This window comes from Numida meleagris, chromosome 9 (assembly GCF_002078875.1).
Source record: "Numida meleagris isolate 19003 breed g44 Domestic line chromosome 9, NumMel1.0, whole genome shotgun sequence".
Taxonomy (NCBI): Eukaryota; Metazoa; Chordata; class Aves; order Galliformes; family Numididae; genus Numida; species Numida meleagris.
The window spans coordinates 9,436,308-9,462,301 of NC_034417.1; the positions used below are offsets into that span (position 1 = coordinate 9,436,308).

General features: G+C 42.7%; 1 protein-coding gene across 15 annotated transcripts in view; it reads left to right on the forward strand.

The window, feature by feature from the left end:
- The window catches only part of SEMA6D (semaphorin 6D), a 255,143-nt gene extending 248,869 nt beyond the window's left edge, over positions 1-6,274 (forward strand). For 11 of the 15 annotated variants that reach the window (XM_021407278.1, XM_021407277.1, XM_021407280.1 and 8 more), the window contains 2 exons: positions 1,236-1,403; positions 3,537-6,274. In XM_021407278.1, the coding sequence (XP_021262953.1) occupies positions 1,236-1,403; positions 3,537-4,840 (1,472 nt within the window). In that variant the 3' untranslated portion in view covers positions 4,841-6,274. The remainder of the gene's footprint in view (positions 1-1,235; positions 1,404-3,536) is intronic. The other 4 variants (XM_021407286.1, XM_021407288.1, XM_021407287.1 and 1 more) reach the window with 1 other exon arrangement.

A 25,994-nucleotide genomic window follows, 5' to 3' on the forward strand; every position in this document is an offset into this window, starting at 1 on the left:
CACATCCTTTTCACCTTCAGTGATTTTTTTCTGACGGTTGTTTTGCTGTCAGCCCTTGGTGCGTTCCAGGAGTCAGGACCCAGTGCTCCTCTGTTGAACTCAAAAGCAGAACCTTGTTGTTGACTTCAGCAGGAGCAAGACTGAGCCCTGATTTTCCAGTGCTTGCTCCTGGAACTTGGTCTCTGTTTTCAAACCAAGGGCACATTCCTGACTGACAAATCTGAAAAGAATCTGTATGTTTAATTTGTCAAAGTGCAACAAATTATTTTGGTTTTAGTTTCTGATTATATTTCTGTAACTTGAAGTAATGTCTGAGACAAATATCTAACATATATGTATATATATATACCCATAATGTAACTTAGAGATTCAATTAGGAAAGCAAAACAAAACTGTGTTATATGGAAATGCTACTTTGCTTGCATTAGTGGTTAACAAGTGAATTTTCAACGTGGTATTTTATAATAGATACAATTGAACCTGTTTTTCAAGTCCTGAATGAGCGTGCTTTTGGAGTACTGTCAGATTTCGAGCTGCAGCCATTCGTGCTTAGACCTAATGGGACAGTGAACCCAAAATACTTGAGTGTGCAAAGTAGACGTTGGATTGTAAACCCAATTTGTTTCCTCCTCATGCATTTTCACATAGGCCATAGTGATTCTGTTCAGTAAGTGTACTACAAGGAAGCCAAGATCTATACAATACTGTTCCTTAGGAGCCATTACAAAATAGAGGTTAAAAACATTCCTTTCATCGTCCCCTCAAGAAATGGCTTATTCAACAGTTCCTGGTGTACTGTAACAGCACTAATGGAGCCGATCTGGTTTCTCAGGAGTAACCTGTAGTAAGCATGTATCTTTCTAAGTAATTTTTTTTTTAAGATGTGTAGAAGGTAATGGAATATGTTGTCTCCAGTGAACAATATAGCAATTAAATAGAGTAAGTTCTGCTTTTCATCTCCACCAGTTGCTTACGTTAACTTTTGCACAGCTTTCATGTTTGACTTCTCTGGCTTTTTGGCTAGCAGCTGTTGATGTTTTAATGTATTTTTGTCATACTTAAAAGTTTTGATCCAATTGATTTTAATCAGGCCTCTCTACTTCCGTGGCCTGCATTTTGCTCTGTCAAGTAACCTCCCATTAAAAGCTGTCTGCAGCTGTAGCTTAGATATACCGTGAAACAGTGAGGAAAGCCTGACTGTAATACACATTAATAAAATCTGTTTGCCACCACAGACATGAAGTTCTCCTCAGCTTCCATTACCACAATGGCAAGTATCCCAGTTATATCACCTAGAGTGATTGGTTCCTGGAAACCTAAAGTGACTGGCTCTCGGAAATTTGTAGTTCAAGATGACCCAAACACTTCTGATTATTCTGATCCATTATCAGGTGTCCCAAAGGGTAAGGCCTTACCAGGGAATACATTGCAGCTGAATGGAAACCTGATAGTCTCAGCATTTTCTAAGGTTTAAATGTAACAGCCGTGATTGTTGGGCTATATTTTATACTCATTTCCTGTGAATATGCAGACAGTGCAATCATGATTCTCATACCTATTTAACCAGTGTACAAAGTGCTGCTTAGAGCTTGTAATGTGGAAATGCAGTTAATAAGCTCAGCCTCTCATTCTTGGGGTGCTCTACAGCTCCCATTAAAATCAGTGGATGCATTAAAAAAAAAAACAAAGACTTACCTGCACCACTGGTGGTTATTTGCAAATGAGTCTAGTTTGGAAGAGACTATTAGTACTTGTGAATGATTGCTTACAAGAGCTCAATTTTCTTGTTGTTTTGCTTTTGTTGTTGTTGGTTTTTTTTTTCAGGGGGTGGGGGGAAGTAGGGAAGGAACCAAAGCAAAACTCCACTCCATGACAGATTCATGTTTTAAATGGGGCACATCCCAAACTCATTCTGCCTGCAGCACTTTTGTGGTCAGATCTGAGTAAGGATGTACTGAATTTCTCTTCTCTGGATATGAGGATCCAATTACAAATCACCTCAGTACATAGAGACACAGACACAGTTTTTAATCTGAACACAGAAAGAAACATGTACCGCATGTAATTCATCTTTCTGTAGCTGTTCTTTCGGCTAAGTGAACCTTTGATTAGGCTCTTACGGCAACAAAGATTTCAATTCAGCAGGACTATTGCAGTCAGTCAAAGACTCAAGAAGCTTCCAACCCCATAAAGAAAACTTAAAAGAAGTCTTCATCGATACACAGAATAGCAGGGTGACAGGCATGTTTGCACAATTCTGTATTCTGAAAAATCTCTCTAGCCAAAAAACATCTCTATTTTTATTACCATTCACCAAAACATATCAGGTTTCCTATCAGCCATTACAGCAGTGCATTTGTCATTTTAATTTGTTGCAGTTATTTTCCATTTCGCTTTATGTTTTTTTTGTTATCATTTGCTCTTGGTTCTGAATCACATTTTGTGTCATAGATATTAGTGAACTTTACTCATGTTATTTCTTCTTCTGCACAATACCATTAAAACATATAACCCTGAAAGTTAACAGTGTTCAAAGGCCTTGCCTCTAACAAAAATGATTCTGTAGCTTCAGTCTTGCTCTTTTGTTTGAATGTCCTCTGGGATAGTTAACAGAATTACTTCCATTAAGAACTAACACTGTCTTAGCTGCAAGATGTCTGTGGTTGCTTTAAAAAAATCCCAAGAAACAAAGGGAGCTGGTTAATACGTGAATCACAAACTAATCCAATATTCAACTTTGTCTAAACAAAAAGTTTTCTAAATTTTAATACTGTGTAGTAACTTAACCTCGCAAGGTGTGTTTTTTTCTATATTATGCAAGTATTCATGTTTGTTATTGACTACAAGTAGAAACGGAAATCTTGTGCTTTAATAGAATGCTGTAATCTTTAACTTAAAAAAATTGTATGCTTACCTAATTAAACTGTGCCACTCCAAGGCTAGCGAGCTGTGGATGGATTAGTTTACAAGTTTTGCACCATATATTGATGTGGTTTTAACAACGCAGTATGTACGTTATACAGTTCTACGTAACATTTGCATAATCCTGTCTCTCTTTTGATACTGATTTATGAGTTGGGCAGAAAATTGAGAGAGAAATTCTATGAGTTATTAATTGCTGTCTGGCCCAGTAGCACCTTCTAACCTCAATTTTCCAGCAGAAATCGTTAATGTTAATAGCATTCAGGCCCCCTATTTGTAAGCCTTAAAGGAAATTTGGGGACAGGCTAAACAGATAGCATACAGTGTACAACCCAACATAATATGAGGAGTGAAGCTCTGACAAGCATCAGAGCTTGTCCAAAGAAAGTAGACAGTCTAAATAGAGCTGATCCATGCTAACTAACTCAGTCCGTTTTATTTATAAAATTATTAGCATTCAGCAGTGCTGTGGATTACAGGGATACTAACAGTGGGCACAGAGCACTCAAAAACTTCAGGACACTGCTGTCCTTCTCCAAGGCAGGCTAACAACTTCTGAAATAGATCAGTCTTAAGTACGTGTAAATTTATGATACACTGCATGTCTTTTGCAGGTGTAAGGTGGGAAGTGCAATCGGGAGAGTCCAACCAAATGGTACACATGAATGTCCTAATCACTTGTGTCTTTGCTGCTTTTGTCCTGGGAGCCTTTATTGCGGGAGTGGCCGTATACTGTTATCGGGATGTGTTTGTACGGAAATCCAGAAAAATACACAAAGATGCAGAATCTGCTCAGTCCTGTACTGACTCCAGTGGGAGCTTTGCTAAACTGAACGGGCTTTTTGATAGTCCCGTCAAGGAATATCAACAAAACATTGATTCGCCCAAACTCTACACCAACCTGTTGACTAGCAGAAAGGAATTGCCACCCAATGGTGATATGAAGTCCGTGATGATGGACCACAGGGGCCAGCCTCCAGAATTAGCTGCACTTCCTACTCCTGAATCTACACCCGTTCTTCAACAAAAGACTCTGCAAGCCATGAAAAGTCAGTCGGACAAAGCACATAGTAACCTCAATGCTTCACGGAAGGAAACCCCGCTAAAAAGCCCTCAGTTTTTTCCTTCCAGTCCTCCACCTCACTCTCCTCTGAGTCATGGACATATACCTAGTGCTATCGTTCTTCCCAATGCTACTCATGATTATAATACATCGTTCTCAAATTCTAATGCGCACAAGGCAGACAAAAAGATGCAGCATATTGATCATCCACTTACAAAACCATCCAGCAAAAGAGACCACAGGCGGTCTGTTGATTCCAGGAACACCCTGAATGATTTTCTGAAACACTTAAACGAAACTACAAGTAATCCCAAAGCAATTATGGGAGATATTCAAGTGGCCCACCAGACTTTAATGCTGGATCCAATGGGAAATATGTCTGAGATCCCGCCTAAAGTTCCCAACAGGGAGGCATCTTTGTACTCTCCACCATCGACTCTTCCGAGAAATAGCCCCACAAAACGGGTGGACGTTCCCACCACACCTGCAGTACCAATGACCTCTTTGGAAAGGCAGAGAGGTTATCACAAAAATTCTTCACAGAGGCATTCAATATCTGCCCTTCCTAAAAACTTAAATTCACCAAATGGTGTTTTGTTATCCAGACAGCCCAGTATTAACCGGGGGGGTTATGTGACTCCCACAGCAGGCACAAAGATGGACTACATGCAAGGAACACCTGTCAGCGTTCACCTCCAGCCTTCCTTGTCCAGGCAAAGCAGTTACACAAGCAACGGCACTCTTCCACGTACAGGAATAAAGAGGACACCCTCCTTAAAACCTGATGTGCCACCAAAACCCTCATTCGTTCCTCAAACAACATCAGTCAGACCACTGAACAAATACAGTTACTAGGACGTGTCTGTCCTAAAAATGAGCGTGGCATTGACCTGTACAGGTTGTGAGAAGATGTTGTGGCAGACGCATAAGACAGAGACTTGCTTGTAATTAAAGAGAACAAAGTGGCCAAAGAAACTGTCTTTACTTCAGCAACATCCGTGTCTTGCCACAGGTAGCTATAGCAAGACTTTGTGTACTTGCTAAGAGCAAATGAAAAAAAAAAAAACAAAACAAAACAAAGGAAAGTGCTGGTCATTACATTTCTTTTGTTTGGAGCTAAGGAGACATGTAGCACAATGGGGTGGGGGCTACTTTACTGTTCTGAAAAGCTAAAAAAACAAACAAACGTTCTTGGGAAAAGAAATCTGTAAGCAAATACTTGAAAAATGGGTTCCATTTTAGACTGCCATTAAGCGTGGTCCTTCCCATTAAATGTGAACATTTTAATATGTATGCATTCACCTTGCCTCTTGCACAAATGTCAGAAAATGGTAATGTCTCAATGAATATCTGGGTTAATAATCAATTTGCTGGAATTCAGTCTCTGGCCCAACTGTAGCATTTATTTTTATTTCTTTTTTCTCCTTGTGTGTGGCATTTTGTTTGTGCCACAGATAAAGCTGTGCGTGTGTGTGGATGTATGTGTGTACTGTACACACTAGGATGTACTTAGATTCCCATTGCATCTTTTATGCTATGGAATTGTTTACATTGAGCATGACTGAACAAACAGATGACTCTGCCTTCTGCAGCCCACTGGGTTCAGTTTGGCGACAGCTAAGGAAGAACTGCGCGTTGCTGCCAGCCTTCTGAATGACAGCCTTGATGAACTAGTCACCCAGCGAAAGAGTGCGGATATCTTTTATTTGTCATAACTCTGTTATGCTGCTATTGATTCAGAGCTGTGCATTTCAAATCGAGTCGTTCGGGCTGGAATGGGGGAGTTCTGCTGTGCTTCCACAGTGCCTCCATCCAATACCTGGCCACTGTGAACCTGAGCCCCTGTACTTCTCTTTGAGGGCAGCTAATAACAATTCATTTGGCAAAGGCCTGCGTAACTGGAGAAGGTTACACTTTTGTTGCATTTAGAGATGCCCTGTAGTCTGATAGACTCTTGTCAGTTAAAAAAAAAAAAAGAGAGAGAGAAAGAAAGAAACATTAATTGGCCTGGCAGAAGCAGTCTGTGAAAAATCAACAGTAGTGCAATCAATTTGTTTTTGTTGTGTAATGTAAGGTTTGTTTTTTCTTTCCAAAGTCATGCAGGTAATGACAATATTCTGTAAATATTATGTGTGAGTTTACCTGAATCTGTGCATTTTGTGCCTTATTCATGCAAATGATAAAAGTACTAAAAAAAAAAAAAAATCTGTCAAGTGTTCTCACTATAGCACATATCTCCTGAGTGCCAGTTGTAAAACCTCTCAACAGCACCCCCCCCCAAAAAAAAAACATAATAAGCAAGGATAATTAATGATAAATAAAGGCAGCCTACAATCCAAGAAGACAGCAGCATTAAATCACCTTGCCATGATAAACATTCCACTCCAGCTCTCCGAAGGATCAAACAGTTATAATGTGAAATCAAATGAGGTTTCTAGGGTAATGGAACACCTGCTGAAGTTGTGTAAGCTATTTAGTAGGTTTTACAGTATCCACTTGCAGCTGATGTTCAACACAGATGGCTATTTTAGCTTGCAAACTGCACACTACCACATTGTTTACTGAACATAACTATAGAAATAACTGTGGCAGAGGAATATTCATGAATTAGCGGGACAAATAACTGCAATGGGTTTCAGAGACGGTGGAGATTTATGTTATGTGTTCGAAGGGAAGAAAAGGTTAGTCACTGAAAACTGGATCTCTTTTTCAGAGCAAAGAATAAAGGACAGAAGTAGTCATTTTTTCTTGTAAGGCTGTAAGGGACATATATTTCCTGAGACCTCTGGATCCAAAAATCAATGATCTCTCTTCCTAAACACTTCCGTCTTGCAACTAAAACACTACAGATTAATAACATAAAAATGTACTCGGTTGTCAAAAGACAAAAACTGATCTGAATTCACTCTACAAATATTAATTAATAAAGACTTGTGTGAAATCGAAAGATAAATGTATGTGAACCCTGATAACCTCCTGTAACATTGTGCTGCCTTGTAGATGGTAATGTGAGTTCTCTCAGTATTTATGTTGAAATTTCTAACATTCAACCTAGTCTTTATTCTGTTAATTTAATAATAAAAGATGCTTTATCCATTTGTGCAAAGGTAAACGCAGATTGTATCTTTTTTAATGGTACGGCATAAAAAAGTAACCCTTAAATGAAGCTGCTCTATACTATAGAGTACTTTAACATGTATAGATATCTTGTAAACTTGTATTGTGGATGTGTAAATAATACGTTCTTTGGGTTTTTAACACCGCATGTAAAGTGAAAATAAAATATTCCAATGTACCGAATGTCTAACTTCATTGTTGTTAAGGCGAGTTATAGGTGCACTGCTGGCATTTCAATAGAAAGAAATCTGCTTGCCTTTCGTAGCTCAGTGAGGAAGGCAGATAGACATCCCCTCGTCAGCATTACCGGGCATCAGACAGCTTGCAGCAGGTGATGGCAATGCACACAGGTGTACTTCCACTGTCAGTGCGGCTGCATGTCGACATGCGTGTTCTTGAGGTTCTGCTGGTGACTGTCAGCATCCTGAGTGAAATACAAAACATCAGAGGAACTGGCATGTATTGAGAGAGAGTAGCACAGTCAGGGTAGCCATGCCAGCCAGATGCATTTGGTTTGAAAACTACATAATATTTCTCCATGCAGAGCCTCCATTGGAGCTTGTTCTAAGTTGAGCTCTGTTACCTACCAGCCTTCTTTGTTAGACTTAGAAATACACTGACTTCATGCAATTACGGATAAGTTTTGAAACAGGATGGTTTTTTTCCTCCTGAAACACAAGCTACAGAAAGATAAAGATCATTCTTGGCAAAATTAATTACAGACCTACACATAGCAGGACATTCCTAGATACTTAGTAATGCTTGATATTTAAAATTCACCTTTCAGGCAGACATTAAGGCCCAACAGAAAGATACACGCTGTACATTTAGGATGTGCCAACAGCACATATAATTTTAAAATAATCAGGGTCATTTAGTATCACAATACAAATATGAAATATACTTTTAATTAAAAGCTGATTTTAGATAATGGATAAAAATGATTTCTTTGGAGATTCTGGTGTCACAGTATTAATCATCTGAAATTGCTGTGCGTGTTAGAACAATACAATGACACCTGGTTCTACCTTATCAGGAAGAAAAAATTAAAGGGAAAGGAAACACAGTGCTAAAAAAATCCCAAACATAAAAAGCTCAATGTGTATTTTTATAGTACAGAAGCAAATATTTCTTTTCATTAATGCGTTTTTCATTTAACGCCTTTATATAAAAAATCCAGAGTCAAACACATACTGCTGTCATTTGTTGTAAGCCTGAGCAGCTTTTCTACTGTGACTACGCCTGTGGCAAGAAGGTGTCAGCCAGGATGGGTAAAGGTGTTGTCTGCGGAGGGGCACTGCCTTTTGAAGTGCACCCACCTGAGTGATGATCAGCCTTTAAGGGCTGAGGCATGAGAAATTACAAAGAGTGCCACATAAAGAGTTCATTTTGGTGCCCGTTGGAGCAGCCTTCATAACCCGTGCGATGTGGTGGCTGGCTGGGTCAGGTAGCCCCGTGCCCTTCTGCGCTACCGGGTGGGTGCATTCACCATAGGCACATATGGAAAAGCACTGCTGAGAGGGAGGGAACGTGCGAGACAGAGGCTGACCAGTGCCAAGCAGGGGCACGGGGCCTGCTCGGGAGCACAAGGACAGGGGTGAGGCCCCACTCCTCTCAGACTTCCTTTGTCTTTTTGCAGCCAATCAAAACATGAATAATTTTCAGCAGCACGCAGGCAAGTGAAAAAGACAAAACATAACAAAAAACACTGCCGGCACATAGTAGCAAGATGATGATTGCAAGAAAACCAATTTGTAAGGCTGTAAGTAGCTATCTGTATGACTGTGCTGCCAGCACAAACCTATGGCCTTTTAAATTGGGGTCTTAAAGTAATCAGTGCAGTTACAAAATTCAGGATGCCTCTGTCTTAGTGCTGTCTTGCTAATGGCTCACTCTGTGACCCCGGGAAGATTATGCAGGGCTTAGTCAGTGTAATGGAGCCTGGGAAGGCAGTACTCAGCTGGAGTAAGCGCAGTTGTTCTGTTGGTAATGCTTTCCACTTACAGAGGTTTTATTATTTTTCCTTCTCCTTTTGTGATTCTGAGCACTAGTGAGGATATCTTGCAGGTGAATAAAGGGAAGGAGAAGTCTCTTCCCGTCTGGGAAAGGTTAGTATTGGCAGGAGCGGGGAGGAGCTGGTATTTCTCCAGGCACCTATAAATTTCATGGATAGGAAAATGTTTTTTAAAAATTGATCAGGACAAAACACCATCATAAATGCAGCATCTGGACTTCAGCTGGGAAGTGTGAGCTTTATATGAAAAGCAGTACCAGGAGACCCACCTACTAAGACTGCATTTGTTGTTCAAATGTCATCGTAGCACAGTATGAAAGAGCAAGAAACCAAAGGATTTGGGAGAAAAAAAAACATTAAATATTTAATTAGGTTCAACTCAGAGAGCTATAGATGCTCATATTTTTATTCAGTCATACTAAAATGCAGCTGGTGTGAGGGCCTGACTCTGTACCAGCCGCTGCTGTTTGCCTGCAAACGTTTTGTAGACACATTGCACTGGCCAGACACACATCTGAAATTATCATCTATCCTGAACTCTCAACCAAGAAAACGTTTCTGCTCTGCCTGAAATGAAATTTATTGGAAGCTCTGATTTTATTAGTGCATTCTGAATTCATCCGATGACCTGATTTATGGTCTGCTTTCTTGGTTGTTTTTTTTTTTTTCCTCCTACAGTCACAAACAAGTTTTCCAAGCTCTGCTTGTTAAAATTGTAACTAAATCCAAGCAGCGAAAGCCGCTGACCAGAGCAGGGATGCCAGAGGGTGCCCACATTTAGGTAACATTCGAGAATTTCTTTTGCCCCAGCAGGGATGGCGAGACCTCTCTGCCAGACTGGTGCCTCTGTCCTCCATGTCAGCCAGACAGTGATAGCTCCTGTGAGGCTCCAGCTGCTGAAATACTGCAGGGGAGCAAAAGCAGAAGAAAATCTACCACATGGGTAGGCTGTCCTGACCACTGGCATGAATGGCCCCATCTATCAACAAAAAAAGAAGCTTACTACAAGGAAACTTGAATGGCAAATAAGTAAATAAATACTCCAACCCCCACAAATCTCACTGTCCTTGTTTTGTGAGTCACAAGCTGTTTTTTTCCAAGGAAGAGTCCCTCCAACCTGAAAGAAAATGAGCAAAGAATGCCAGTTCTCTGTGAAGGCTCTTCTGTAGGATCATACCTGGCTGTAAAAGCTGTTCTGTAACTTTTTCCAGTAGCTGACCTTGCCATTGGCAAAGGCAGACCATGAGCTAACTGGTTTGCCTCTGTAGCGGTATGACAGCCCTTAGCATGTGTCTATTCCTGCACAAAAATGGACGGCTGCCTACTAAGAGAAGAAAGGTGGCAATTGGCTTTTAATTTGGGTCACTTTAAGCGCTGCCTTATTTCTCAACTCTTTGATTTACAATGCTGGTCCCACATGAGGAAAAAAAATAATCAAAAGTAGACCAGAGCAGATGAATCATAAAAGCAGCGCACACGCTAGCTCTGCTTCCCTCTCTGTGCAATGAATATCCATGTGATTACTCCGATTTCCTCTGGAATACATATTGGTCAATTAACAGCTTGAGATTTTTTTTGTTACGGACTAATGACAAATTTTTATAATCAGGCCGTGCTGTATAACCGTGAATGGCTATTAGTCACAGGTTATTGTGCCTGGCCAACGATTAGGTGAGCGAGAAGCGCTTCCAATATTAATGCTGTGTGTGAGAATTGATTTCTGTGAAGGCTTGCGCATGCAGCTCTGACATTCAGTCTCTGCCACTGCTAGCATGGGTGAAATACTGACTCCATCGAACGCGATGGCAGAGCTGCATGGGGCCAGGTCCTCACCCTCAATCACTTAGACGTTCCCAGGGAGCAAGTGGTAAGGTGTGAGCAAGGCCACAGCAAAATGGGTGCGCATCCACAGGAAGGCATTTTCTGTAAAAGGACAGGACCCTCTTTAGCAGGGGTTGGACTTGATCATCTCCAGAGGTCCCTTCCAACCCCTACAGTTCTATGATTCTTTGACAGAATCCCAGCACCAGCTCTGGCCACGTGTGTTGGATAAGGACAAGGGCTTCAGAGCAAGAAAAATACCCGTGTACAAACGGCCTGCTTTTCCTGCTTTTCAGAGGGAGTTCCAGCAAGTCCTGCAATAGGAGCTGGGCAAGCTCACTTAGGCCGGTTGACCTCTTGCACGTGGAGTCCTCTCACCATCTCTGGACCAGTGTGTGGTCACATGTTTTCCTGGTGCTAAATTTGCTGGGAAAGTCCATCACGTATTACACTGGCACCATGGCATTAGGCTCCAGATGCTGAGCTCTCAGGCACACGAGGCACCCCTGAGCATACTGACACCAGCCTGGGGGGAACAGATCATGGTAATGGAGGCAGAAGAGGACGTTTTGGGGGATTTTTCGCTTCCACTTGTGACAGCTCAGGTAAGGAGTATCAAAATACCAAAATCTACTGACGGAAATCTACTCAGTGATTCAGGAAATCACGGAGCAGAACTGAGAACCTGAGCTGAAAGACTCAGTAAAAATGATTACTCATCCTTAAAATCCTTCCTAGGAGAGCTTTCAGATTAAGCAGATCTTCTCGCACAAAGGTGAAGGCTTCTTTCTCCCCAGACTAAGATGAGTTTGCATAGCCAACTGCTGTTTTTATTGCACTTACTTCTCTCTGACACGCACAGAGAGCACATCTCAAACAGTCCTTTGCTGCTCAGATCCTGGAGGATATGGGCAGATCCTAACACACAACGCACCCCTCTCCACGCAAGTCTTTCATCTGAAGTGACATCGCGATCAAAGGCGAGGTTACACGGAGTGCAGCACGCTGCGAGAGTCACCTGGTATTTCAGAGCTGCTTCGTTACTGGATGGGTAGCTAAGAAAGCACTTGCAAATGAAATTTTACTACATGCGATATGTTCCATATTGCAAGCATTCCTCACTGGTTCCTGCTGCTTCAGTTAAACTGCAGTACTTAGTAAAAGGCTGGATTTCCTCCTCCATGGGAGCGACACTCCAGCCAGAATTTATCCCCATAATCTGAGGGAGGGGATGGCCCACAAAAGGTTCTAACTACAGAAGGTACTCCAAACCGGGAGAGACAGAGTATCACATAGGACACAAAGCAAGATCAGTTGCCAAAAATACACTTTTTGTCACATCTCAGACTAAAACCACTTAGAAACCTGTCATCTCAGTTTGATGGGGGAGGAGTAAATATCTGCCCTGAAACTGGTTGACAGAATGGACAGTTTTATGATGTTGGCTTCTAACAATAACTTGCACAAGTGCCACACAGTTAACAGTGTCAGCAGTTTCTATCTAAATCCAATACTGCATTTTTTATAGTCCTCCGTGCACTCCCTAAAACAGTTTCACTTGTCCTGCCCAGAATCATAACTAAACTGTCTTGAAGCCTCATTTTGATATTTTACTGCTCATTTGCTTTTCATAAACTCCTGCCAATGAAGCCTTCTCGCCTCTCTGCTGCTTCCTCAGATGTTCTAGCCCCACTTCTCTCTGCTTCACATCCAAGGTCAAGTCAGGGACAAAGGAGCCCTGCTCCAAACAGTTTGCCTTCCTGGTGCCACCTGATCTCGCCTCCAAGCCCATCAGCATGAATGACAAGACAGGCTTCCCTGGGATGGTTCTATTAGCTCTTTCCTATGTAGCATGGGCTCCTCCATCCCACTGACATCACCTGGATGTTCACATTTGTAACTCTGAACCTTTCCCCCAGATATCCATCAAACACCTGTAAGTAGCTCGGCCATAGTAGGGCCAGGCAGAGCAGTGGGAAGAAAGACCCACACTGAACCAGGAATATGGAAGCAAGTCTGGAAAACCTGTAGCAACCAACATGAGATACATGTCTGAATACCACTCATGCCTCTGAAAATCCTCTCAGCTGTTAGGTGCATTTAATCCTCACTCTGTTCAGACATTAACAAAGACGCCAGCTGCAATATGTAGGCACAGGGAAGAACCATGGCACCTCTGGACAGCATGCCCCTAATTCCAACCTGAAGACGCTACAAACACCAGCTCACTAAAACCTTGTGACGAAGACAGGGCTCCAACCAATTACCATGGACCTTTAAGTCCACAATACCTGACTTACATATTTCTGAACTACTCAAGTTGCAGAATGTGTTTTCATTTGGGGGTTTATTATTCTCGTTGGATTGCTTTGCTGTTCTGGCTGCTGTTTTAAAATAAAGCAATTCTGGAATATTCATCACAGAATCACTGGGGTTGGAAGGGACCTCTGGAGATCATGGAGTCCCAACCCCTGCTAAAGCAGGTTCCCTACAATAGGTTGCACAGGAAAGTGTCCAGACAGGTCTTTAATATCTCCAGAGAAGGAGACTCCACCACCTCTCTGGGCAGCCTGTTCCAGTGCTCTCCCACTGTAACACTGTAATGCTATAATGTGATGGAAAGTACAGCGATAGCAGCGAGGTGGCACAATCCTAGGCTGCAGCAAATGAGAACAAGCCCAAATGCAGCAGCTGTAGATGCAGAAACAAAGGAAGAAAAACTGCTCACCTTTGGAAGGCCTCAGGTACACAGGGATCTCCAGCGAGATACTCTTACCTCCACTGCCAACCCTTAAATGAGCTCTGGGAAGAGGTGGATCCTGGCTCCATCCCTTCTGGTCACACAGGTGCATTGCGTGGCATGCATCTGAGCTCCCCTGGGTTGGCCCTGCCTTCCCACCAGGTGCTCAATCACTGGTTCAGACCACGACTTAGCATTTCTGCTACACTCACTCTCACAGTAAAGAAGTTCTTACTTGTGTTTGTATGGAACTTAATAAGTCAATGTGGATTTTTTCCCCAAGAATATTACAAAAGTTGATATGAAATGCACCAGCCTGAACTCAGTTTCTGTCTAATTTAATAAATTTATGTGAGCCAATCAGCAATATATATATATTTTTAATTAACCCTGGAGGTTAAATGGAAGTTTACTAAGATCGGAACTTGTTAAATGAATAATTTCTCTTGGCCTCTTCCAGGTAGTCTCTGTCTTAACCCAATAATCAGTTCAGCTGCAAAGAGATCAATAAGGTCTTTCAATTCTATGAGTAGAAGGCATACATTAAAAAGTTAGTAACAAACGTGATAGACTGGAGAAGCTATTACATCCTTTTATGCTGGGTATTTTGACACTAAATCTATCTGCTAAAAATTCTTGAGAAAAGGTTACTGCCCATACACTAATGCTGCCAAATGGAATAATTTGTTAGTGTTGCTTGAGAAGATTTCCTGGCGCTTGGCCATAAATACAAGTCTTGTGTGTTAAATCCTCATTACAGAAGAAACCAGAGTTTTAATCACGAAACCAAAAATAGCTTCAGAAACCAAACACTGCTGGGTCTTCCCATCCCATAAATGGACAAAGCACGTTATCGTTCCCTACACTAGAAAATCCCAGTTCAGAATCTGCCCCTTCCTCATTAAGGAGATTCTCAGTCTAGCAGCTCACCAGCTGCAGCGCACACAGCCCACAGCCCTGGGCCACCTTCACCAGGAACATGTCTCCACAGAGCCACCATCATATTTCCATCCCTCTCTTAAGCCAACCGTGCAGGCTCCTAGCAAAGAGCAGTGAGTTTTCAATGGCAGAGCGCTCGCAGCAGCGCACCGGAGCTGAGCTGCACCACTCCCGGTGGAGCAGCAAGCAGCTGCACAGCCATCGCAGGAGGCACAGCTCATGTGCGAGAAGTGCTTCACGTCACAGAATCCCCTCCGTTGATTTAAATCCTCAGAGAGAAGAGTCTTGGCTTATTCCCATGATACTTCTGCAGAACAGAAATCACCTGGTAAATGGCATCTGGTCATGTTAGGGATTTACCAGCAGCAGTTGGGTTCTCATCACTGTCTCAGAGCTTCCTTGGTGGCCCCATTTTGTTCTCGTTAAGTAAACAAGACTGGCATGCAGAAAAGTGCTCCAAGTAAAGCGCTTTATATTAGGTGCCCGACTGAAATAAGCATTTCAATTACATTCATTAAGGAAGTTATTACTTGTTAATTGAATAGCAACAGACTGCTAAGGATCACTTATTGAGGTCTAATAAGTATGTAAGAGCAAATTCTACTCTTCATGTAATTCCATCAGCAATAAACTAGAGTAATTAGCTTCTTACTAACAAACTTCAATTGTGGGGAATGTTGAGGCAGATAATTGGCACTTAGGAAGATACCTATAGTAAGTTAGTGCCGTATCAATTAGCACACTTACTGAACGTCAGTTTAAACTCTGAACAAATAATTGATACCAATGTGCAGTGGGTTGCTTGGCTAAATGCTATTTAATGCTTAACCTGTCATATTCAGAGAAAATAAAACAAGTCCTCTGGCTGTGCCATTCCAAAATTCCTACAGATGCCTCATTACCAGGTGTAAAACCTATGGGCTACAGACAACCACCACCAGTAAGGACACCGGGGTGCTGGCTATACACAGCCACATGTGAGTGACTGAAGATGTTCTCCTGCCTGCTCAGGAGCCTGCCCTGACACCTCACTGCCTTGCACTGGCACTAGAACCACCCAGAGACCTCAGTCCCTTTCCACTTCAATCGAATTGAAGTTCGGGCCTCGTGGCGGGGAAGTTTCATTTTATAGATAAAGACTGAGGCACCAAAGCAGTCACTGCCTTGCCCAAAAGTGACTCAGAAAGCTCACAGCAGCTCTGGGATCAACGCCTTCTGCGGGAGCCAGTACGTACGAGATGTTGTCCTATGGCGATTGGGCTCCATAACCAATCTGAGCTGATGGAAGGAGGTGAACATCAGTGACTGGTGAAAACAAGTAGCAGCAGGATTGACCCTTCATGTCTCTAATTTTATCACAGCTCTGCGTCCTCCTCCAAATATTTTCCAGATGTTCTGGAAAGGCTCTGCCTCCTTGTTTGAAATGGAAATGCCTCTGCTTTCTGACTTGATGTGCCAGAAATAAACTATTCTGCAGTGGCACAGAGCATATGAAGGACTTCTGTTTGTATGCAGACCTCGAGCCCTTGCTCCCAGCAGAGACCTCGGAAGCAGCAGTTGAAGGGGAAGGAAAGAAACCCACACTTCAGGAAGGACATCAGCCCTCGGTGGCAGAGAGGATGGACAGGAGCTGCAGTGCAGGTGACTGGAGAGGGGCAGAGGCACACATGAGGTGGGATGCTGCCAGGGTAGAACCGAGGCAGGAGAAGGGAAGACAAGCAAGAACCCCAGGCAGGACATACTGGGACATGGGGCAGATGGGAGGGAAGCAAGGGATACACAGAGCTGGGGTCCAGAAGCCTGCAAGAGGAGAGCTGGGAGGCAGGAAGCTGCTGGCAGGGCAATGCTTGTCATTTTAAGGGTATCTCTGCAAATCAATTTTAGAAACTTCTATTTTAAAACAGATTCTCCCCTCCCCCGTCTCCATACAAACAAATACACACGGATCCATCATGTGGAAATACTTCAGACTCATCTATTTAAAAAAATTGACAGCCTATCCCTGTCAGCTAGGAGTGTGATTTTTTTTGAGCTATGCCAGCAAAAGCCCTAATGTAGACACAGCTGTAATATGAGCAAAAGGGGAAAAAAAAGTTTATTTTTGCCAATACAGCTTCTTTTGCTCAGGCAAGTGATACAAGCTATATTTTTTGCAGGCTTTTTCCTAGTGTAAGCTTCTGCAGACTGTCATAGCAGCCTTGCCTGAATAACCAGGGTGGAAAAAAGTGTCCACAAGGCCTTAAATTGTGCTGGAGAAAGGACAGCGCCTAGCACTGTGAAATCCTGTTAGTGCCTGGAGTAGTAGGTATGGGTGCGCTACAGCTACATAATAATAATGAATTCTCAACTTTTTCCCAGCCCCGGAAGAATGACAGCCAAATCCTTCTCACCCCCAGCCTTCCGAACAAGCAGCTCCAACCCACTGCAGCGTTACGGGTAATCAATGTCTGCTTAGAGTAAATCGTATCTCAAAATTTAGAGCTGGCTCCTTGTCCCCGGAAGCCTCGGGAAGTTGAGAAGTGTGGGAAGGACTTTTCTGTTCTGAATGAATGGAAAAAAAATCAAATATTTGGGGGAAAGGCAGTCTCAAATAATAAATAATGCAGAAACTCCAATATCCCTTTTAAAGCTTCAGTGCCCTTATAATTTAATGTTTAAATGCTATGCTGTTCCTTTGGAAGCCTTTTCTGTCTCACTGCTGATGATGGTCTGTCTTCTCAGACACTTGAATAATGTCTCTCTTCCTCTTCTAACATCTTCCTTGACTACCCCTCATGCATAGTAATGCTAATAATCGTGCAGCTTTCGGTGACATTTTTCTTCCTTTAAATGAATGCCTGGTTTTATGCAGGGCTGCTCTGCTCAGCGCCTCGCCTCCTGCACACCTCCTTCCCTGCACAGCGTACCTGTGTACATACAAATGTCTATTTACTGCTGCCCATTATGAGCTGTTCATGTTCCATTTAGCAGTATGCATAAGAATCAAGCTAACTGATTACCTATATTGTATAAATTGTAGCGAAGCACTAATGATGCAGTCGAGATTAGATTGCTATTACGATGAATACTGTACAAATATATATGTAAGTATAATCCCTCCTGAAAGAACTTTATCATTTTCATCATTAAATAGGGACCTTTTGCATCTGAAATGGACTCGATACCCAGCAGTGACACAGCGGATAACACCATGTGCAGTCACGTAGAAGGACACATTTTGTACGACCCGATCGGCACAAAGTTTTACAGTTCTTTCCTCAGAGATGAATTCAGATTCTATCAATCACCTCCCAGATGTAATAATGTAAACATGAACAATAGATAAGTACTAAGCTCATTTGTCAAGGAGAACTAGGAAATTCACCTCAGGTCCTGAACGAAGAAAGGACCAAAGATGCAAATGGAATCCAAGATTTAACAGTTAGCCCAGGCCTTTCAGCAGCAGGGAACACACGAGTGTGCTTTGTGCTTCTAAGTTATTTTTAAGTACCTTCACCGCCACCATTAAATGTTAAAAGGATCTTGTATCTTTGGGAGAGGGCACAGTTGAAGATCCTGGCTGTTTCCAGAGCTTCCTAAAATAGAAATCCTCACATGTAAATGGCCAATATAGAATTTCAAATGCATTTTATATAAATAATTCTGGTAGGAACCCTGAACTAAAATCATTCTGATGGCTCTGATACAAGTGCACAGTTGGTCTGTGAACGTGCAGCCATTGCAAAGTGCAATCACACACATCTGAGCACCATGCCAGCAGCAGCTGACGAAGAAACCATCACCACACCTGCCCGCTCGGGCCCTCCTGCCTATCCACCCAGTTCTGCTGCTGCACTTTCTATTGCCACTATAAAATCCACAGAGAACTTTTCTGTTTAAATACAGTCTCAAAATAAAGTCACATCCCACATTGTCACGAACAGTCACATGCTATTAAGCATAAGAAGCAAATTATAAGCAAGCGCTTAAAATAAAGGTGAAACACGCAGACATTTTCAGAACTTTGAACAAGATTACAGCAAATGCCATCATTCCCTTTTCCTCTGAATTGATGTTAACAAGTAAAGCATTTTTCTTGTCTTTGTTTTCTGGGGAAACATAAATACTGCATAAAATACATCTCCTTGCCGGCTAAGCTTTGTCTACAGGATGGCAGCTTGTTCTAACTATGTTTATACTTTCAAAGAGTTGAAAGCTCGATGGTTGAGCAGGAAAGGTTTGGGATGCTATATACACGTGAAATGTGTTTTTCATTAAGTACTTGAGAAAGCCTTAAATGTCTCAGATTGCTCAAAGATCTGCAGCACAGCTCAGCAGAACGTAGCTCCAACAAGAATTGCACAAAACACCTGAAATGCCATCGGAGCTAACACGCTAGTATAAGTAGCAGCTTCTGAAGGGATTTACAGCCACCTTTTCCTTGGTAAGGAAGGATCGTGGCAGACACCTAGCAAGAGGTTCCTAAAAGCACCCAGGTCTATCCAAGGTGCTAATCCACCACTAAGGCAATCCAGCAACATCCTGCTTAGGGCTTCCAGTTGTTCCAGTTCCCCTAACTTTGCCCACAGAAGCATCTCTTGCTCAGGGGCCGAGCAGCTGCTCATTGCCCTGCAGACCCCTTCAACAAGGTGCCCCATACCTTGGTGCTGCAACACCATCCTTCCCAGTGCTGGGCTCCAAGTGGCACCTTCCTGGTGCAGGTTCGCTGTATGCCAGAAAATACAGCGTAGACTGATATTGCTGTGGCCACACAAATAGTTTGGGGAAGATTTTATGCAAAATTTCAAGACATGTCTGTATGCCAGGACAGCTGTGGTGCTAGGTGTGCTTTGTGCAGAGCAAACATTGAGTGATGTTGCAGGGGAAGAGTCTCACAGCCTTGTGTGCAGTTCAGCAAGGATAGAAAAAAGCCCTGTCCTTACTCTCCCACCAGGAAAATGTAGGGACTTCTGCCAATTCAACATGAGTTGATCTGAAGTTAACTGTTTCAATCTGTCTGTGATGGGCTTGCTCTGCCTGAAAAGCTGCAAGCTGGCTGGAGACCCATTGCGAGGACCTATGGATTGAATGGAAACTGGAATGGTTTCCACTATTTTTGTGTAAGCCTGGCTTATGAAAGAAATGAGAGCAGGAGATCAAAACAAATCCCTCAGTCAGTCCAAGGAAGAAATGCCCTGGGTGCTTCTGTTTTGCTTGAATGTCCCAGCTCTGATTTCTCATTTCTTACAGATGCAAAACAACAAAATGATATGTTTAAGAGTGGTTGTACAGGCTGGCTAGTACAAACTGGGCTGTGCATTATAGATTAGGAAATGAAATATTAGCATGAAGTAACTCCGTGTGGTGTGCAACATCTGGGAAAAAGTCATAGAGCAATTTTCATTATTTTTATAGGAGAAAACTGCAAATGGTAGAAGGTAGAAGGGGGAATTCTAACAGATTGTACATTGTCAGGGACTCTCTTTCCAGCTGTAGCAAACCTGATAATAAAACCCACAATCACCTCAGAGCTCAAACATCAGCAGAAACAAGGCAGCCCCCACGGAGAGCTTCCATGCTTGATAGGCTTTAAAAATTGCAGCTCCCTACAGGTAAGGAGTAGTCTGGGTGCTTTGGAGAAAGCCTGAAAACATCTGAAGGATCAAGGCGTAGCCTTAAGTGAGAGGTTTCTTTTTTGGTTTCCTTGGGGGAGGTTTTCCTGGCATGGTGCACTAAATAAAATAGAGAGCAAACACTTTACTTATGAGAAAAGGAAAAGGATATCCTCGATAAGCATATATTCTGAGGATAATAAAGTAGAGATGATTAGAAAGCAAAAACAAAGGAGACAGGAGGAATTCTAGGGACAAAATGTTCTTGACTGGCTGTGGAGAAAAAAAATCGAGAGCTGCAAAACAGCAGCCCCTGTTATTTGCAAACACGTACCAAGGAGGCTGAGAATAGATCCAATGACAGCTGCAGCCTAATTGATAGGAGACTCGCCTAACAGGTTGTCAGACTGCTGCGTGGCTTCAGTCCAGGCCACGTTGCTGGAGGCGCAATGTTAGAAACACTGACAAACGTTTACTAAAAATAAATAAAAAAATATTCCAGGGCAAAGGGAAATATGGCTCCAAGTGACTACTTGCAAAATTGCGTTAGATCTCTAGGAAAGGGGAAAGAGAGCGGCAGAACGTGTGAGAGTCCCCCCAGGGCCCTCAGGACAGACGCAGGCAGCCTGCCAAGGCACTCCAGGATTGTGCTGCCTGTCAGGAGCATTGGCTCTGGCTGTACTGAGAGCAGACCTCCATAGAAGCAACGAAAATAACCACCAGATCAGCAAAGAGCACAATCAAGAGAGCTGACTAGCTGAGGAAGAAAATTATATTTGATCTATAGAGATGGATTTGTTTAATGGTAGGAAGGAAACCACAGAGGCGAGTCTCTGAACTCTTCTGTTACCCACCAGGAAAAGGATGTAGGGCTTCCTTGGCCGGTGGGGACAGGAAGCACTGCAAGAGACTTGAAAGTGGCTTAGGTACAGCCCTCCGCCCATCCCATGCAATCCACACAGCTAGAGTGTCACATTCAGCGTTCTTTGAAAATATTCAGCTACGTGCAAGGACAGAAGGCTTGAAAGAATCTTTGGTCTTGAGCTCCCAAGTCAGCAATGCATCCAAGCAAGCTGCAGAGCCAACAGGAGAATGAGAGAATGCAAAAGCAGAGGGTGGGGGGTGGAAAAAAAGAGAAACCATATGGATGAAAGTCTGTTAGGAGCATGATGGCTGCTCTCTTTGAAGGAGATCCAACCTTGGTAAAGCTGGGACTCTATGTGGGAGGGAAACAATCTTCTGAGGGTAACACCTGACATTTTAAGCAGTGCCTAGGGCAGAGCTGTTACTGTGCATGTGTGCACAGTTGAACCTTAAGCCATGGGTACACAGTTCCTCTGGACTTACCAGCATTATTACAGACTAGCAAGGAGAGCAGAGCAGAAAAAAAAAACCAGTGCTGGCTGACCAGTTTGGCTTCAGCTGCTCTCCAGCTCTCCTCACTGACTTGGGGTTACTGTGCTTAGTATCTCTTGGTCAACCTCTGGTTACTAGTGAAAATGACCAGCAAATTAACACCTTTGGAATTCAATCCCAAGGGTACTTCATTAATTCCTATGGCAGGGAACTCCAGATATGAGCACTTTCTTTACTTGGTTACATCAGCGTATTCATTTCTGTCTCTGAGAATGCCTGAAGAAATTATGAAATACCTATAAACAATGTTTTGCAGAAATAAGCAAGTGACTTAACATCCCGTAAACCTCTGTCTTTGCACACTGCAAAATAAAGGCAAAATGAACCAAGGAATCATTTGCTCCTCTCTCCTTTATGGAAAAGTGACATCAGGTCTTTATGATCCCTGATTTAAAACTCAGAGGGCACTTTTTTCTTCCACATCACCATACAGAGGTACACTGGGCTACCATGAAAATTAATGGAGCAGCCACATGACTAACAACCCTCCGGAGTACTTTCAATATATGCTTCTCAGCACTCAGCAAACCCGTGGGCAGACTCGGCTACAGGAGAACGAGACAGTTATTCACCAGCTAGGAGAGTCTGGATGAGGGGAGCTCACTGCAGCCAGCGGTGCTGCTACATGAGAGCGAGACGCTGCGAGCAATGGGTTTCAGAAGCAGTGCCCTCTGAAATCCCAGCCGGCTCATCACAATCCGCCACCGAAGAGCAACTATTAGCAGACACTTCTCCTTCATTAGGCTGGTTCTGCAACACAGTTTCCAGTGTGGGTAATAGGGAATACAAATAAGAAATTCAGAGCAAGGATCATGAAACACAAAGTTTCCAATAAAGGGAGACAAAATTCTCAAGAGGCAACTGCTTGGTGGATGCATGCCTACTCTTAAAAATACCCAGCTTGAGCACGCAGACATATCATAAGTGTTTCAGATAATTACAGTAGGAGGTGAGTCTATTTCCAAGCTTTACCACCAAGCATCTCTGCTCTGGATTATGCACATTTTGAGAGTATCAAATTAGGAAAATTAGATCACTCAGAACTTGGCCACACATTCACAGCTCACAATCCAGCTTAAAATATTAGTTACATTGCCTCCTGTAATGTAAACTCAAGTCCCCGGGCTGTGAGAAGTGTAAAGCCCTGCTCAAGGTTTGCCTTCTGCTTCATAAGGCCTGGAACTCAGTATTAGTTCAAGGTGCTCTGTGAGAGAACGGGCTGCAGACTGAAACATCGTTTTTGTATCATGTGCAAAAATAAATGCTCTGAAGGGCATAACGCATTGAATTACTGCAACAGCCTGTGCTTGCATTGGAAACTGAGGGCCTCAATTTTTCGTATAAAAATTTTACCCCCCAGTAAAAGACCCCATGCCACACTGGGTGAAATTTACAAGTATGATCCCCTTATTGTCTTTAATAGAAACAGAATTAAGCTCTGTAATCAGTTTTTACATAAGGCAGACATGCTCCTTCATAATGTGTTTTTGTAACTTCACGAGACCTTAAAAAGCATTAATCTGCTTTGAATTCACAACACTGCTTCTTAAACAGTGGACTCTCACCCCAGAAACTAAGGACTCTGGAACACTGACCTCCTGCATCCAGCAATCTTGATCACGAGTTTGCATCCCAGAAGTGCAGGTCAGGTTTAGATCTAAGCTCAGTATATGTGCACATAGTGGGAGTGAGGAGTTATTTTCTAGGGCACATGAGTCAAATGTTTCATGCTGATAGAGAAAATGGTATGGTTACAGAATGTAAAGGAGTAGCTGCTTCTTTACAGCCAGCCCACTTCAGCAGAAACCTCTGCAGGAAATAATGTAGAATCACTTTCTTACCGAGCAAACCACAAAATGATCTTGCTTACTGACAGGGAGAAGGAGATAGGAGGTAGCAGAGCACAGGAATATTCAATTGTAGTTTGGGGCTTTACAATAAAAACAACTGTCTGCTTTTAAATGGAACAAACTATGGTTACCTTATTTCCCCAGACAAGAATATAGGAGTTTTTGAAACATCATAAATTATTTACAAATTGCATCTGTGTCATCCCAAGAAGCCCATCTAATCACAGTGTTCAACATTCAGAAAAGGGCTGAGAATATCGGAATGAAATCCAAAGACCCCCACACCAAACTACCATAGCGAACATCAGCAAAAAGCCCACCTGAAACTTCATCCCCTGTTGGTGCATAAATCCTGGGCAAAGGCTGCAGGCACCTACAGCAGGGCTTCTGCACCCCAAACACCACACTCATGTTCTGTATGGGTACTTGAACTTATAAGCACTCATCTGGGGTCCAGCTGTGCAGCAATCAAACAGCATTCGGTTTGCCTTTCAGGTAAAAACAAATTGTTCCCACTCTGGTCATAGTATTATGGTTTAAAATTCATTTCTAACTCAAATTCAAGTAATTTGAGTATCAGTTATTATTATTCAAGGCTGATATACAGGAGGCATTAGGACCACAGGTCAAGGTCATTTGTTGACCATTCCTGATGTTGTTCAACATAGCAACAGAATTACTCAAGAACATTTTTGCAATGTGAGAACTGCAATCACCAGCTATGTTCCTTTAGCAGAGTCACACTTTCATTCTGCTACAATGCTAAAATTCATCTTTTCATACTATCCAGGGCAAAACCGAAAAGGCCCTCTGGAACCAGTCCCTGTCATCCTCAGCAAGCATATTTCTAACATTAAAACAAATCTCAGCACAGATGACAGCAGCAACAACCACAAAGTAATTCCTCCCTATGAAAAACCTACGCAACCCTTCTTAACTCAAGTGACTGCTGTGGGGAGGTAATACTTGATTACACCAACTGTTGGTGATAAGTAACAGTTTCAAGCACTACATGGAGCTTAATGGCACAAGGATCAGAAAGCAACAAAGCAGAGCTCTGCTACCATACCCTACAATGTCACCAGCACGATGCGCTGCCTCTGTCCTTTAACATTTTTTAGGATCAATCCCTCTCAGTTCTTATTAAAGCAAACTAGCTCCAAAAACAAGCCTAAATCAAGTCCCCACTCACCACTGTAACATTTCCAAGTGCACGTGCCTTCTTCCACCAAAGAGGAGGAAGCTCTGTACAACCAAGGACACCAAAGGGTGAGCTCCAGGCTGCGTCCCCAACTGCCAGGCAGCCCAACCAGCAAGTCAGAAAGGCAGCTGTGCTCACACTGCTCTACACCACAGCAGTGGCCTCACAGGAGATACTGGGCAGTGATTGACATCTACAGTCCTATATACAGTAAATAGAAGTTGTAGATAGTCTGTCAATATTTTGGCACCAACTGCAGGGCTGGAGTCAAAGAGCTTTTGTTTGGCTGCCATTCACCACCCCCCAATTAGTGTTTTTGCTAATCATGTGAATAACAGTTGTTTTGTCAAGAAGCCTTTTTAACTTCCTGTCAATTTAAATAAAGACCTTGTTAATTCTCAAAGCCATGGAAAATAGGCAGGTCGCATGTTCCAGGGGAAACTTATATATTTTAATGCTAGCAGGAAGTGATGCTTTACCTGAATTAGCCGACACTGGGACGCTTACTGTTCAAAATGGTCCACTAGGAACTATCTCACTCACAGCTGATGCAAAAACAAAGATTACAGGCTGGTCACAAAATTTCAAGTGCCCCATGAAAAGATATGTATTAAGCCTATGTGCTAAATACCATTTTGCACAGCTTATATCTTAAAAGACACAACTAACTGTCTGCTAATGAACAAGTTGTTACTGAAAACAAACACTGCAGTACAACACAGAGGGAGATAAAAAGATGTATGCCTTTCCCCAGTGAGATCCAGAGCAAAGACTGAATCATTTGGCCTTGCTGAAGAACTTGAAGGGACTAATGAAAAGGCATCTGGAATTTTGTGGGGATCATGCACGGAAAAATTCAGTGGCAAAGTGTGCCTTTGGAGGTTGAAATACAGATCTAGCAATGATATCTCTTCTGCAACCTTCCATACGTACCAATCATAGCCAGTTGCATTTAATCAGATAACAAAATATGAGGTATTCCTAAAACGACACCTAAAACTGTGAGCAGACAGATGAGCCCTTTCTGATCTCCCTGTCCCAGCTTACACCCACACTTCTAAGCCCTTGTGAAGGTCCAGACTGGCTGGCTTAAAGAAGAGAGCTCAAGGAAAACCTTTAGAAGAAGAGCAGTAACATCCCCAGAACCCACTTGCCAACAGAGGAATAGCCAAAGAGTCAGTAAAGAAAAGACAACCAAGAAACTGATGTCCCTTCTTCACGGCTTTAGCAAAGTGTTTTTTCTTTGTGTGGTTTTCCTTCCTCATTGGTAAACAAGGGCCAACAAGAAGGAGAAAGCACTGTGTGATAACCCAGTCAGCA